Genomic DNA, 15,677 nt, shown 5'->3' on the forward strand with positions numbered 1-15,677 from the left:
TCTAGATAGATATAAATTCCATTATTTGAAGTATATTAATATTTATCATTAAAAAAATAAGATTAATTATGATGCACATCTTAATGGATTTAATTATACAAAAAATTAAGAAATTTTTAGAAATTAATCATACTTAAACTAAATCGTAGAATATGATATTCGTATGAAAAAAATTCATCTAATAGAAAAATTTTAATTAAATATATTTGTTATTTTTAAATTTACAGAAATAAATATCATGAGTCGCAATTATTAAAACAGATGTATAGACTTTTAAAATACTTTGTTAATTTTTTTGTGGTAAACTTCAAAAAATTAAATCGTAGACTATATATGTATGATGTTTGTATGAATGTAAATCATCCAATAGAAAAATATTAATTAAATATGCTTGCTATTTTTAAAAGTTTACAGAAATAAATAATATGATACACATTAATTAAAATAGATAAATAAGATTTTTTTTTGGGGTAATTACAGACAAATTCTGTTATGTATGTAATAAATTTACAAATTTATATGTATATTTTTTCTTTTGGTTTTTATCAGAAATTTGAATAAGCATTTGGTCTACATAAATATAAAAGAAAACTCAAAAGTCTATTTATTTTAAAAAAGCTCTAATGGTAAAAGCTTTACACTAATAGTCCTATTATCTATTTTTTTTATTGCGCCTTACTAGATACCAATAAAGGCATAATTATTACCATTTAGGCTATCTATCATATGTATTTGACTATAAAATTTATATGGTAAAATCTTGAGATATTTATTTATTTAAAAACTTAATTTGGAGAAGATATTAACTTTAAAAAAATTTGATTTGCACAAAAATAATAAAAAAAATTTATATTATAATTAACTAAAAATAAATTTTTAACAAGTAAATGAAAGTATTTTTTTTATTCATAGCTCTAATCCTTAAAATAAATAGTAATTTTTTACATTTAAGCAGAGAAGATTCATCAATATATATTTATTTATCTATACATAGCATGTTTTTCTAGCAATCAAGATAGAGTTAAAACAATAGATTTCAATTTAAATGGATGTGTTTATTCAGGATTCTTAGACATTCCTGGAAAATTAATATGCCCAATAGATTTATTGATAGGAAGTCCAAAGCAGAAAATAACCCTTTCTCTTGCAATTAACAAAATTGTAATATAAAAATGACTAATTAAAATACATTTGTTATTTTTTATAAAAAGCCTTTTTTCTAAAATCTCAAGAGCACTAATATAATTATAAACAAATAATGTAAATTTAATGAATGTCCTTATTATACGCACTCTTTTAATCGTGGGGCTACATTCTTTTCTGAACAAAGTTTGACTTTGAAAAAGACTGGAGATTTCTATTTTTCTGATGTAAATTATAATAGCTTATTTATTTTAGATTTTTTAGAAAATTTGAAAAAAGGTTTATAAGAATTTATTAGCTATTCACAAATTTTACTTTATTAAAATTCCCTTATTTGATAAATGGATTTGAGCTAATAATTTGCTAATCATATTTTCATTAGAACTAACCATTTTTGATTTAAAAGTAAAAAGAATATCCAAAAAATTAAGTGGAGTATCAATCTGATTTATTTTAATTACATTATTAAAGTAGTTAATAAATAAAATAAAATATTTTTTTATCTTTTAGCAACTTAATTTTTAGAAAATTTGAAAAAAGCTTGATAAAAATTTATTAATAATTCACAAATTTTGCTTTATTAAAATTCCCTTTTTTGATAAATTGATTAGAGCAAATAGTTTAATTTTGATATTTTTATTAGAACTAACAATTTTTTATTTAAAAGCAAAAAGAATATCCAGTAGTTTAAGGAGAGTATCAATCTGATTTAATTTAATTTCATCAAAGTAGTTAATAAGATATAATAATTCCTTTCTTATCTGTTAGCAATTTTACATGGATGAATAGAGTAAATAAATTATAAATTTTATGGAAATTTTATTAATTTTATTAAATAAAATATAATAGATTTATGATGGCATATTAAATTTAATAAAAGATAATGCAAACAATATGATATTGCAAGGATACTTGCAAAAGAAGCTTAAAGTAAGATTTAATTAATTAATTAATTTAAATTAATTAAAATATTATTTTAAAGACTCCAAAATTTGCTTTAACAGTTGAGAAATAAGTAGCAAAATTTATATATGATGAAATGCCTCAAATATGGTATAATGCATTAGAATTAAAAACAAAATCTTCAGATAGCTGGGTAAACTATATCTAAAAATATTTTCAAGGAATCATAATTTTTTTCTGAAATAAACAAAGGATTTCAAGATAATTGGTTTGACATTTGGCGGAGATAATTTACTACCACTTGCTCACTATCAAACTATTGAATTAAGTTTAAATTAATATACTCAATTTCCAAAAGGTAATTAATTAATTATCATGTATTTTCTAATAAATTAATATTAAAATATTTTTTGATTAATAGGCATTTTTAACTATTTTATGAAAAAATATGATAAATTATTTACAGTCTTTGGAAAGATAGCTTTTTTATAAAATTGTAAAAATTGTGACTGCTTAGATTAATATAACTTTCCTGAAATTAAAATTTATACAGAGAAAGTTATGATCAAGCTCACTGCAAAACAATATTTTAATGTAAATAAAGCAAATAGTACTAAATGCTGTATAGAATAATCACTTGATAAATTCTATTTGTCACAATCCTTTTACTAGCATTATTCTGTAATTTTCGATACAAAAAATGAATCATTAGCTTTTCCTTAGTAAATAAAAAATATTTTTGTTTAAACCTTTATTCAACAATTTTTTTATTTTATTTGTAGAGCAGAATAAATTAATATTATGGAGATACAATTCTTTCAGTACTTTATCATTATAAGCTCAATGACTATGATAGCTTTAATATATATTGTAATAAAATTTGAAATGTTTCAATACAGAATGAAAAATACATAATAACTATAAATATCAATAAACTAAAAAACTGTTTTAAATCAACGTATTTCTTAATAAAACCAACAAGATTAGAATGAAAAGATTGTCTAACATTTGACAAATTTAATTTAGACTGATGAAAAAAAACAATAAATTACAAAATAATTAATTCTTTCATAAATGATTATTAGAAACAAACAATGAATGATGAAAAAAAATGTAAAAGTATTCCACAATATTTAATTCTTATTAATCCATAGTTATTTATTTATTTTAATTAATTAATTTATTTATTTTAGTTACCTTATATATTTCTTTATATACTATCAATTATATAATTTAAGAACCTTAAAAAAATTGATTTTTATTTTTTAAAAGTGATTTAAATTTTTAAAAATTGTTCAATTTATTTTTTTTCATTTCAGAAAATTTAGAATATTAATAAGTATATCATTATATCAATAGAAACAATTAATACAATAGATTTAATTTGCTAACTTAACGGTGCAGTTAATTCTTTGATATTTGATTTATATGTATAATGGTAATAGAAAATAATTCTTTCTTTATCAATTAATAAAAGCTTATTAAAAAATAAATAATCAATAAAATGATAATAATTCATATAAAAAAAGCAATTTTAAAAGTTCAGCAAAATTAATAATAAATAAGCAAAATATTTAAGCGAAAGTCATTATTTTTACCACTTTCTCTAAAGCATAGAGTTTTCTTTAAATAATTCAGCAAACTTTTATGTTTTTAATGTAAATTATTAATTCTTTTTTATAAAGTATATAAATTTTTTCAATAATCTCTGCTTTTTTTAAATTTATTTTGATAATAGTTTTGAATTAGATCAATATTTTGTATTGCTTATTTTTAATTTATGAATTATATTAACAAATGTAAAAAAATCATTACCATAAGTTCAATTTTTTAATCTTTTTAAGTTTTATTAGAAATAATTATTTTCCTTAATAACATCATCAAAATAAAGTTCTCTATTATTAAAAAGGACTTAGATCTTGTCCTTAAAATTAAAGAAAATAAGTATTTATTTACATTTATATACTAAATATAAAAAAATATTTTATAAATATTTATAATTAATAAAAAATAGAATTTTAAATTACCTACCCTCTTCATATAAAAAATATAAATTACTTATTGACCTATTGCTATTTCAATTTAAAGTTCAAATATTTTATGAAATTTTTTTTAGATTTTTTTAAATTTATCAAAAAATATTTAAATTGAAGTAAATAAAATTCTATAAATAGAAATAAAGTAAGTATCGTGATTTTTTATTGAAAAATTTTCAAATTATATGTGCACTCATATATCTGTTAATCCTTAAATAAACTAAATTTTAAAAAATTTAGTAAAATTTAATTTAAATTTATTTTATGATTTTGTAGGTAACGAAAAGAAATGATTATTTAAAGCTTTCTTTATTAAGATTTTTTGTTTAAAAAATATTTATTGTATTTAATTTAGATATAATAAATACTTCTTTAAAAATAAAAACAATTATATGATATTATTTAAATAAAAATTCTATATTAAAACAAATTATTTACTTATATAAAATATTAAATGCTTGGTCTATATTTAATATTATAAGATAATCAAAATATTTGCAAAATTCTTTATCTTCTCTTAAAAAATCCTTCTGTTTATTTTTTGATTTTTGGTATAATTTTAATTCAATTAAAAAACCTTTTTACATAAATTATTAAAAAAATAAATAGAGTTAAAAAAATGAAAGAAAGTCAAAGCTAAGCAAATTAAATCTAACAAACTGATCAGAAAATAAATTTATTTTTATAGGAATGTTCTTAAATACTATAAGAAACAATAAATTAAGGAGCTAATCTGCTTTTTGAAGAAATGAAAAAGAACAAAATTTTTGAATAAGAATAGCTAAGCAATGTAGAAATAAATAAGATTAAAGTTCTCCTTTTTAAAATTTATTAAACTAATAGGCTGAAGAAAAAATGAAACAAGAAATTAAAGAATGTACAGATACTACTTTGGATATATTTGAATAATACATTAGAAATAATTTTTTTGATTGCGATGTAAAAATCAAACTTTATAAAATATAATAATATTTAACTTTAATAAATATTTTATTTGATAGGAATTGCTCAAGCACAAAGATTAATAAAAGATAAACAAAAATTATAGTAGCAATTTACTGAAGCAAGTAGAATAGTAAAAGTAGGAACATAGCTAAGTATTTTATTTAAATTTATTTATTTATTAATTTATTTAAATATTTTTATATCCTTTAGTAAGAGGAAAGGAAAAAAATGAATCAGATTAGCAAATACATATAAAAAGATGTTGAAGAAAACTATCAATAGCTAAAAGACAAAGTTTAAAAACTTTATCATAACGACGAAGTTATGAAGGATGTTGTTTTAATAGAAAAATGCAACTCCTATTTAACAAATGCATAGAATTAAGTAAATAAAGCTAATTTTATCACAAAAAAACATATTTTTAAATAAAATCTAGCTAGAAAAGTCATAGTCAGCTCTCGAAGAACTTCTTTAATGATACACTGTTTTTAAAAGCAAACAAACAGAAAAATAATAAAGTAAATGAATAAATAGATAGATTTTGATCAAAATTCAAATCAAAAATCAAACTTAAAAATAATTAATTAATTCACTTAATAAATTATAATTCCCGCTAAAATTAGATTTATTTTTGACAATTTTAAAGTAGAAATTAAGTAAAAAAGCAAACAAATAAATTAACAATAAATAAATAAAAAAATATACAAAAATAAATAACAAGATAATATATTTATATAAAGATTAATTGAATTTTTTATATAATTTATTATAGAGTATTTTGATTTTAACATTAATATTAGTTAGTTAGTTAGTTAGTTAGTTATTATATTTACATAAATTATTTGTTAATATCAAAGTTATAAATTAAAATTTGTATACACTGAGTAAATAATATACATGATATTTACTAGTTAATGTTTATTTTATTAGATTTATTCAGCTTTTATCATCTTTTTGTCTTTCAAGTATATTTGTGTGCTTCGTTTGAATTACTTCAAGCTTTTGGTTAAGCCAAAGTATAGAAGTTATTTAACTTTTAGAAAGATTCAGCTGCACGAGGGTGACTGTTTTTGTCAGGGTGGATGAAACGGGCAATGTTTCTGTATTCAGATTTCAAGATTTCAACATCCAAATTAGTGTAGTAAACTTAAAGGATTGAATCAGGGAATAAGATAATTTTGAACATCTCCCTAAGTTGACTGAAATTACAGGGACTTTCGGAGTCCTTTTGCTCGTTTTTGATGTAGTCTCTTGCTTATTACTCAGCTATTTTTTCAACTTCTCTCTCAACTTGCTTTGCAGCCAAGATGACCTTCTTTTTGTATTCTTCAGAGGTTGGGTTAGCTTCATTACAAGATTACTTTTTATATTAAATAAAGAGATTAATTATGAAAAGCAAATTATTTATTTTTTCATTTATGAAAAGAGAAAATATTAAAAAAATCTTACAGAAATCATAGCTTTGCGACGAGCTTCTCTGTACATTTCTTCCTAGTTCTTTTGGTATTCAGCCTACTTTTTGGCTTCTTCGTCTTTGATATACTGCTTGAACTAGTCTTTGACAATTTTCTTGCATTGAGAGCACCATCTCTATTTATAAGTTTAATGAGATGACTCCCAACAGTGGTTTTTAGAACACTTGAACTTGAGTGTCTTTCCGTAGAATTGGCTCAAGCAAACACCTTTGTTTTCTTCAGCATATTCCTTAGCTTTAAGGAGGTTTTCTTCACATTTATTGCACCAAGTGCCAGCAAGCAAATCTTCGACATTAATGACGAAAGTATGCTTGAGGAAACACCGAACAGTAAAGGTGCAGCAAGGAAAACCATTAATAACTTAGTTTTCCGCTGCTAGTCTTCCCATCCGCTGCTCCACGAGCTTTCTTCCTTACTCAATTAGCTTAATCATTTTTTGTGTCTTTTCTTCTTGCTCTTTTGCTTAGCTGGCAGCTAATTCTGCATCGATTTTAATTTGTTCATGCTAAAGTTGATGATGATGCTGAAGATTTTCAAGGTTTATCAATTTTTACTTCAAACCACTTAAGTTATTGCTCCTGAAGATTAATTCTTCATCTATTTTAATAATAAAACATTAAGTAAAACAGATTAACAAGTGTTTCCTTTAAATTGTACAATATCCACACGAATGTAATTTGTCTGATCAAAATATAAAAATTGTCTTTTTCATCAATCACATCAGGATTGATTATTATCAGTATTATTATTTTTTATCAAATTGCTTAAGTTAATGGATAGATTCGTGTAATAGCAGAGCAGCTGCTCTCTAAAATGAATAAAGGTTAAGCTTAAAAAAATTATTAATTTAATTAAATTAAACTAAACAAAGGGGGGTATCGCTTAACTGATGAATGTTTATAATTTTTAGTCATACTAAAACAAAACAGATGATTAATAATTATTTGTTATTCTATTTTAATTAACTATTTATTGCTCAAATTTCATTTAGAATCCATATTAATATTAGATATCAATCTGTTGCTAAATTAGTTTATTTATATTTGCTTATTCGTAAATATGTTCTTTTCTAATTTTGTCTAATAGAAGAGAGAGAGACAATTTTTGAAATTTTAAGAATTACATTTGTTAGTGCATAAAAAATAATTGTTATTTAGCTAAATTTGATGAAATTTAAATTTTGGGGGGTTTAATGAATAAATTGTTGCAAAAATAGGAAAATTATTAGAGGAATTTATTTATTTATTTCTTAAATAAAATTAATTAATTCTTTTTGAAGGCACTTTTTTATAGCAGATTTCCTCAATAATTTAAACGTTGTTAAATAAATAAATAAATAAACAAACTTCATTTCTTTTTGTGTAATTGATAAAATTTCATTAAATTTCCATTCATCGATATTTCAAAATAAAAAATAAATTTAAATAGCAAAATGAGTTTTTTGTTTTTTTATATTGTTCGCTGAATAAATATCTATTGATTGATTGCCCATTCTGAATCAAAAAAAATTAAATATTTTATTGGCTGTCTTCTGTCTAATTCAAATTATTTCATTCTTAATTTTGATTTAAGGTTAGCTTTTGTTTCTCAGAATTTTCAAATTACGTGTGTGGATACAATAAAGTTGATTTTAATCTAGAAAATAGAATGTTAATTACCTTTCACAGGAGAATTTGTCGACGAATAAAAACTCTCTTTGTTTTCGTGGCTTTTTTAACTATCAGCAACTGAATTTTTCCTTGTTGGTAAATTCGTTTCAGCATCATCTAGCAAAAAGCAAGAATTGTCGATTTTTTAATAGGAAGAATTTGGATAAACTGTATTAGTTTGAGGTGTACATGAAGTAAAGTTTGGAGTCGGTAAATTTGATGATAAATTACTACCGCACTGGTAGTGATCATCAAAATAATTACTACTTCTTTCGTTACTTCCGTACCATATTTAAGTTTCTGAAGAGGTTGAAAGCATTGAGTCCTTACGAGGACAATATCTAAATGAAGAATCACTCTCTTTCTTCACTTTCTTGTAACCTGATGAAGACTCTTGAATGGTTTCGCTTTCTTCTTCCACTTTAAATTCGCTTGAAGCAGTCGTACTTCCTTCACTTGACGTTGCTTCAAGTGAAAAGCTATGCCGATCGGCATTTTGTATTTTTTGGTATCCGTTTATTAAAAACGTATCTTAATTTTTGCTGTAGATTAAAAAAAAAAGAGTTATTTTATCTGTTTAAAGACTATTTAAATGCAAATGAATCGTATCCTAGCTTCTAAAAAGCTTATATTCAAATAATATTATTAATATGAGCTGTTTGGTTCTTTATTCATTTATAAAAATTTTCAACTGAGTTAATTTAAAGTGCTAATATAGACATTCAAATATAATAGAAACTAACTAAATATTCCCTCAGCTGAGCTAGATAATTCGCTACGTTTATAGCAAGCTGATTATATTTTTTAAGCTTTCTTTATAATGAAATCGAGCTAAAAGAAAGCAAGATAGATAGATAGATGACTCTTAACAAGCAATATATTTTTGTTAAATAATAGAGGCATCTATCTGATTATTCATTGATAGATTCAATCAATTAATTAATTCAATAAAAACTCATTAGTGTCTTTGTTATTTAGTTAGATAGATAGATAGTTAGTTAGTTAGCACTCATTTAATTTTAGATAAACCAAACAAGAAAAAGGAAAAATTAAATTAATAATTCCCTTGCTAAATCGATTTCAAATTAGAAGTTAGGATACAATTTAATTTTTAAAAACTAATATATTTTATGTTACCTGTTCATTTGGGCAGGGTGCCCTTTCAGTTCAACAAATGAAGGACTACTACTAGAACTATCTTGTAGGTAGGCTTCTTCTGATGTTGAGACTTCAGAATCAGAATCAATAATTAGGAATTGGGAATCTTTTGGAACACTTGGCAGATCTTTAATGATCTTTTTACACTTTTTTGAACTCACAGCCTGCACGGCTGGTTTACACTAGTAGGAGGAAAAGGCGCTAGTGTTAGAGCGTTTTTTCAGGAAAGACTCAATATGAGAGATATTGTTTTAGCTTTCTTCAATTATTTTTTCTCCTTGTTGAGAAAAGCTTGGTTTTGTATTGTTTTTTCCTTTTGCAGCGCAAGCTGCTCTGCGTTTTGTATTCAAACTTGAGGGGAACATTTTAGGGGATTTGGGTGGGGATCTAGTCAAAGGGGCGGGCGGAGTGCAGTTTTCGGTACCTAGTAGCTCTGCGGGGTTGTCGAGGGTATTTAAACGATTGGTTATTATTAATGTTTGATAGCTTTTATGTTCAGTATTTTATTTGTTTTCTATTAAAACTTACCGTCAAAAGATAAGTTTTTCTTCTTTATTTATTACCTTTTTTTTGTTTGCTTTAATTTTTTGCTTTTAATTTGATATTATATTAATAGGCACTCCTAAGACCCCACCCAAATCTAAAATGAAGGCAAGTTCTATTTATTTACTAATTAATTAATTAACAAATAAATAAATAAATCAGTCTATCTATCTATTTATCTATCTATCTATCAATCAATCAATCAATCTGCCTATCTGCACTCATTTACAAGGAAATTAATTTGTTTTTGTATTATTATAATATTTACAAACACTTAATAAATTTTGATTTAATAGTTAATTTGCATGATCCCCCTTTTCATTTTTAAGGGTCCTTAAAAATTGTTATAGTCAATTTGATAAATAAATAATGCTTTTATAATTAATTCTTTTCTTTCTTTTTTGAATTATTTATTTATCTTTATTTACTAAGTAATAGAGGACGATCCCCCTTCCTGTTTTTATATTATTTTTACAAATTTTTTTTGATTCCTATAATAAATCTTATTTTTTCATTTTTCTATTATTCTGTTATGAATTTTCTTAATTTCTAATTAGAAATTCACTATTTTTGATTTATTATCACTCTTTTATTCATATTATATAATTTAATTTTATAGGATAAATTTATTCCTCGTTTGACTTAAATTAATTTAGGCTTTCAGATAATATTTTATCTGATAAAACTAGTTAGGTATTTTTTATCAGAAAAGCATAATTTAAATACTTAACCAAATGAAATAAATTTAACAAGAAGTACTCATTAGATTTTATTTGCATTAAGCAATAAACCATATCACTAATTAAAGCCACAATTAAAACTATGAAATCTCGCTTAATTAAAGCAATAATTTTATATAAAATTAATTAAATATACAACAAAATAAAATTATACCTGCATGTTATAAGCCACTCATTGTAAAAAAAACTAAAACAGAATTTTATTGTATTTTAAGATAATCTTACTAAATTAAAAGCTCATTTGCTTAATCAAACCAAATTATATTCTAAATAATAGAATATTCTTAATATAATTAAGATTTTTCTGATAAAAATTAAAACTAAAAGTTTCTACTATCCTCTTTACATTATTGACTTGACAGATTATAAGAAAAAAGTAAATAAATAGACTTCAAAAATTCATTTATATATTTAAAATAAGATCAGATAGATTAGTATTTATTATTTATGAAATGCATTCAAATATGTATGAAATAATAAATTTTTGGATTAACTTTTTTGTATAATCAATTCTAATAAAAAAAGTTCATACTTGTTAAGCTAAATTTAGAAATTCTCTCCCTTAAAATATTTAATTAATTTTTTTTAAACTGATCATGAAAATATTAATGATAAGTGTATTTTAAAATGATTGAGGAAAAATTTTTGATTACCAATGTCTATTTTATTCAAAGACTTGAGATAATATTTACCATTTTTGTTTCATTTTAATATTAAAAATCTTAATTAATAATTACATAAATCAATTTAACTTATTAACAAAGAATATGAAATACCACTTTGATGGTAAAAATTTCAAATATCTTTCTTTACTAATTTATAAACAAAATATATATTGATTGTGTTATTTAAATTGAAAATTTTTTTAAATTGTGAAGAAAGATATTCTATTTTTTTTCAAAAAAATCAAATATAAATACTTAATAATTTTATTTTTATTTTATTAGTGGTTTTCAAAAATAAAATCCATAAAAATAAGCATTTAATTAAGAATAAATTATAGTCAATTTTTTCATAAAGATTTTATTTTTATCATTTTCTTTTTAATTTTTTAAGAAATTTGTATTAAAGCTAATTAAAGAGAAAAAAATAAATTAATAAATCTATGAGCATAATATAAAATCATTCTTATTAATGTTTATTTATTTGAAATAAATATAAATATTTAAAAGTAGTTGATTCTGTATTATCTACTACCGTTGTTGTTCGAATTTAAAGAATTTCTAGTTAAGAAAAATTTTAATTTAAGAGAAAAAAATTTTAAGAAACATAATTTCAAAAAAATTTTTTTTCTTGGCTTTAAGTTGAGCAGTGTGGTATAAATTATTTCATAAAAGTAAAAGTAAATATTTTTTATTTTCAACCATAAATTTAATACACTAAAACCAACTTTAACTAATATTTTGTCAAATATATTGATTTGATAAGTTAAAATGCTATTTTAATTTTAGATTTAAATAAAAAAAATTAGCCATTCTTATAATTTTTTATTTTTTGATTAATTAAATTTACATATTTATGTTAAAATTTAAAGTTGTATTTTGCTAATTATTTTCAAAATAATAATTTTTATACTATTTTAAGCAAATAAATAAGAAATGTATAAAAGTAAGAAATTTTAAATGTATTAAAATACTCAATTAAATTAATTAAGCAATTAGGAGAGCATGATTAAATCTTTAATAAATATTATTATAATAAAAATAAAATTAATAAAAAACTTTTAAAATTAATTTTCAATCAATATTTTTTCATTTATTTTTAAGAAATTCATTCGAAAATCATGATTTATTTATATATGTGCTTTTAACTTAATGATTTGAAGGCTTAAAAATATTCCAATAATTTAAATAATTCATTTTAAAATAAAATAATTATTAAAAATTTAACAATAATAGACTTCATTCAGATTATTTAAATAAAAAACTTTAAATGTATTTATGTTTACATGTATGAATCAATTTCATAATTATTTTTGTAAATTAATTTCTTAAAATCTTTGTTGAACATAATTAAAAGCAAGATAAAATTGTCTGATATTTTGAATATAATATTATTTTCCTATTTTTTAGCAATTTTAGACGGTAATTGTTAAAACTCTAAAGTTAATTTTTGATGGACAACTATTGTATTGATATTAAAAATTTTTAATTAATTTTTTTGAAGATTAACTTTGAAAATTTATCATAAAAAAAAATACTTGATTGCAAATTTTAATTAATTTGGCAGTATTAGCCTTACCAACTAAATTTTAGAAAAAAAAATAGATAATTAAAGAAGTAAAAGAATATTATCAATAAGAGTAAATATTAAAAATTAAGATCTTATTATTGCTATTTGATATTCAGAATGGTCTCTCAATAGTCTGTATTATAAGGAATTATAGTTGCAATTTCTCTTTGTTTAGCAGGAGTTGCTATTTTTTCTCAACAAATCGAGAATAATTCATAATTGATTTAGGTAATTACTATCATGAATTTATATTTGTGATTCTTTCTCAAGCCTTAAATAAAAATGAGAATATTCATTTTTAATAAATAATTTTAAACAGGGAATTTAAAATGGTTATTCAACAGGCAGGAATCTTTATGGTTTAGATGATGAATATGAATCTAAAGATTTTGAAAGTGGTTACAGCAAGCTCTTTTAATACCATTTTAAAGGTGATTGGTAGGCAAAATAGCCTATTAATAATTAAGCAAATAGCTAAATGGTAAATATTGTTAAGCTTTTTTGAGAGAAAATAAACAAAAAATTATTTTAAAGGGAAATAGCAGTATAAATGTTGACTAGTAACTTGGATTCATTAGAAAAACAAGCGGGAAGATTTATGTTAGATTCAACGATTTGATGTTTTCTGAAAACAAAATGCTCTATATTTATCTCTACGAAGATGAATTTTATGACGACTAAAGAAGAATACTGATAAAAATGCCCTTTGAAGTTAATAGGCTATATAATTAATATCATCAAAATATAGCAATGATGATGATGATGGATAAAATGATGCAGGTTGATAGAGGTAAAGGCATAACTTTAAAGTTCTCTAATTATTTAAATATTTAAAAACATTATGAAATTTATAGAATGATTCTTAATTATTCTATTTTGTTTTCTGATTAGAAAAAAGCAGGCATATAGAGTAGCTAGCTGATGTACTTAACAAAATTAAAAACTAACTAATATTAATTAAATTCATAAAAGAATATTCAAATTAAGAAATATTTATTAAAATGATTGAATTTAATTCAATTTTATTAACTTATAGATGACTTAGAAGTCACATTTGAGTCTTTCTTCTATAACAGGGATAACAAAAAAATTATCTACTAAAGAATGGGTGGTAATAATATAGATTTTGAGAAAATTAACTTCCATATTAGTGTTGAAGCTATCTCCAAAGGAAGAATATTAAGTTTTACTTCAGACCTTGAGTTAGTAACAGAAAGCCAAGTATTAAAAAATCTCAATTTCTGTCTTTTCGCAACTGCAATATCTATAATATCCCTCGCTGGCTCTACTCTCTTATATAATAAACTCAAATAATCAGAAAACGAAGCAAAAAATGTATATCTATATAAAATGAAACTGAATATAATTGAATAAATTTTATTTTTCATTAAACAATAGCTTTCATTGATAACTCTTGGATTTTGTACTGTCTAAGATGCCTATTTGTGCTTAGTATTTTTGTGGTAGGCTCTGTCTATGAATGTAATTTTATCAAGAAAATAAATCAACATCTTAAATTTTTTACTATTTTATAAAGAAATTATTTATTATGTACACAATTCCCGCACTGTGTTATTTCATGCTTTCGACTGTATTCGAAATGAGACTCACTGTTTTAGCTTGGAAAGAGAAATACTATTACAGATTCTCATAACAGAATGAAGTTAAGAAAGGAATAGCTATATTCTACTCACTTTTCTGTATTTCTCTAAAAAATGAATTTTTTATTTACTTAAAAGTTTTTTATTAAATAAAATTACAGATTTAGGGCTTTTTGGATTTTTCATTTCGATGTCATTTTTCTTTATCTATGACACCTTTGTATTTTGTTTAAGCTTTTTCTTTGTCCCATAAATTGTTTGCACAGCCATCAATGGAAACAGCAAGAAATTCTACAATTCTTATGTCTTTGGTATTTTATTACCAAGAATAGCACTACCAGTATTGATTTTTATTTAATTTAAGTCCATCATTTTAATAAATTTAAACTAAAAAAGCTTTATATGAGAGGATGTCCTAGTAACATTATGAATTTTAAGCCATCATAAGAATTCTGTGTTTTGTGGGTGACATCTTTTGCATTATAAGTAATTTAATTTCAAATAATGCTAGCTTAATTCATAAAAACGATAATTTAATTAGATATTCATCATGTACCTCTAAAGCAAGTTTGGACCAAGATTTTTCATTCCCTCTATATTCCTTCCAAAATAATATAACTACAATTTTGTTTACTAATACAATCCAGAAGAAAAAGATACAGTAAAAAAATTAGTTATTTAATTCATTAATTAATTATAATATGTTTCTAAAAAAGGATGACTGCTCTATCTGTTTAGGTCCCCTTCATTTAAATCCCATGGAAGACGAACCACCAAAAGATAATAAAAAATGCCAAATTAACTTAGATCAAAAGCCCTCTTAGAATACATAGTTGATTAAGAAGAAAAAAATATACAAGACACCTTGTAACCATTTGTTCCATATAGAATGCTTACATCAATGGGTAGAAGTTAAGTTAGAATGCCCATAATGCAGATAGAATTTACCAACCTGCTTTTGAATTTTCTAAATAATAAAATTACTATATCATAAATAAGCTAAAAAAAACTTAATAATAAATTATTACTTTATATCTTCAAAAAAACTATCAGTGTATCAACTTTTCCATCAATTTTGTAAAATATTTTCAAGAATAAACCAAATTATTTATAAATAATTTTGATCTTATTAAAAAGAGGAATTAAAATATTATTAAATATGATATGGTTTTATTAAAAATAATTAAATTAATTAAATAAAATTTGAACAATCAAGGCAACATCATTATTTTATTTTATTGATAATTATTTA

At 22.1% G+C, this 15,677-nt stretch overlaps 4 protein-coding genes across 4 annotated transcripts; 3 read left to right on the forward strand and 1 right to left on the reverse strand. All coding sequences in view use genetic code 6, as the record gives it.

Moving 5' to 3' along the window:
- Positions 1 to 1,953: 1,953 nt before the first annotated feature.
- Positions 1,954 to 2,930, forward strand: TTHERM_00081100 (transmembrane protein, putative; the record flags this gene model as incomplete). The annotated part of the gene is made up of 5 exons (XM_001015851.2): positions 1,954 to 2,073; positions 2,126 to 2,239; positions 2,299 to 2,404; positions 2,468 to 2,727; positions 2,829 to 2,930. The coding sequence occupies 5 exons, from the start codon at positions 1,954 to 1,956 to the stop codon at positions 2,928 to 2,930; spliced, it is 702 nt and encodes a 233-aa protein (XP_001015851.2).
- Positions 2,931 to 4,647: 1,717 nt separating this feature from the next.
- On the forward strand, positions 4,648 to 5,505 carry TTHERM_000081109 (hypothetical protein; the record flags this gene model as incomplete). The annotated part of the gene is made up of 5 exons (XM_012797595.1): positions 4,648 to 4,872; positions 4,926 to 5,021; positions 5,084 to 5,179; positions 5,238 to 5,411; positions 5,464 to 5,505. The coding sequence occupies exons 1-5, from the start codon at positions 4,702 to 4,704 to the stop codon at positions 5,503 to 5,505; spliced, it is 579 nt and encodes a 192-aa protein (XP_012653049.1). The 5' UTR covers positions 4,648 to 4,701.
- A 516-nt stretch (positions 5,506 to 6,021) lies between these two features.
- On the reverse strand, positions 6,022 to 9,674 carry TTHERM_00081110 (DnaJ domain protein; the record flags this gene model as incomplete). Its single annotated transcript, XM_001015852.2, has 4 exons — positions 6,022 to 6,387; positions 6,477 to 7,099; positions 8,161 to 8,693; positions 9,289 to 9,674. The coding sequence occupies 4 exons, from the start codon at positions 9,672 to 9,674 to the stop codon at positions 6,022 to 6,024; spliced, it is 1,908 nt and encodes a 635-aa protein (XP_001015852.2).
- A 3,267-nt stretch (positions 9,675 to 12,941) lies between these two features.
- On the forward strand, positions 12,942 to 15,387 carry TTHERM_00081120 (zinc finger, C3HC4 type (RING finger) protein; the record flags this gene model as incomplete). Its single annotated transcript, XM_001015853.3, has 10 exons — positions 12,942 to 13,052; positions 13,144 to 13,305; positions 13,359 to 13,614; positions 13,861 to 14,159; positions 14,223 to 14,306; positions 14,362 to 14,524; positions 14,587 to 14,765; positions 14,822 to 14,911; positions 14,967 to 15,086; positions 15,142 to 15,387. The coding sequence occupies 10 exons, from the start codon at positions 12,942 to 12,944 to the stop codon at positions 15,385 to 15,387; spliced, it is 1,710 nt and encodes a 569-aa protein (XP_001015853.3).
- Between the last annotated feature and the right edge of the window lie 290 nt (positions 15,388 to 15,677).

This window comes from Tetrahymena thermophila (assembly GCF_000189635.1).
Source record: "Tetrahymena thermophila SB210 genomic scaffold scf_8254650, whole genome shotgun sequence".
Taxonomy (NCBI): domain Eukaryota; phylum Ciliophora; class Oligohymenophorea; order Hymenostomatida; family Tetrahymenidae; genus Tetrahymena; species Tetrahymena thermophila.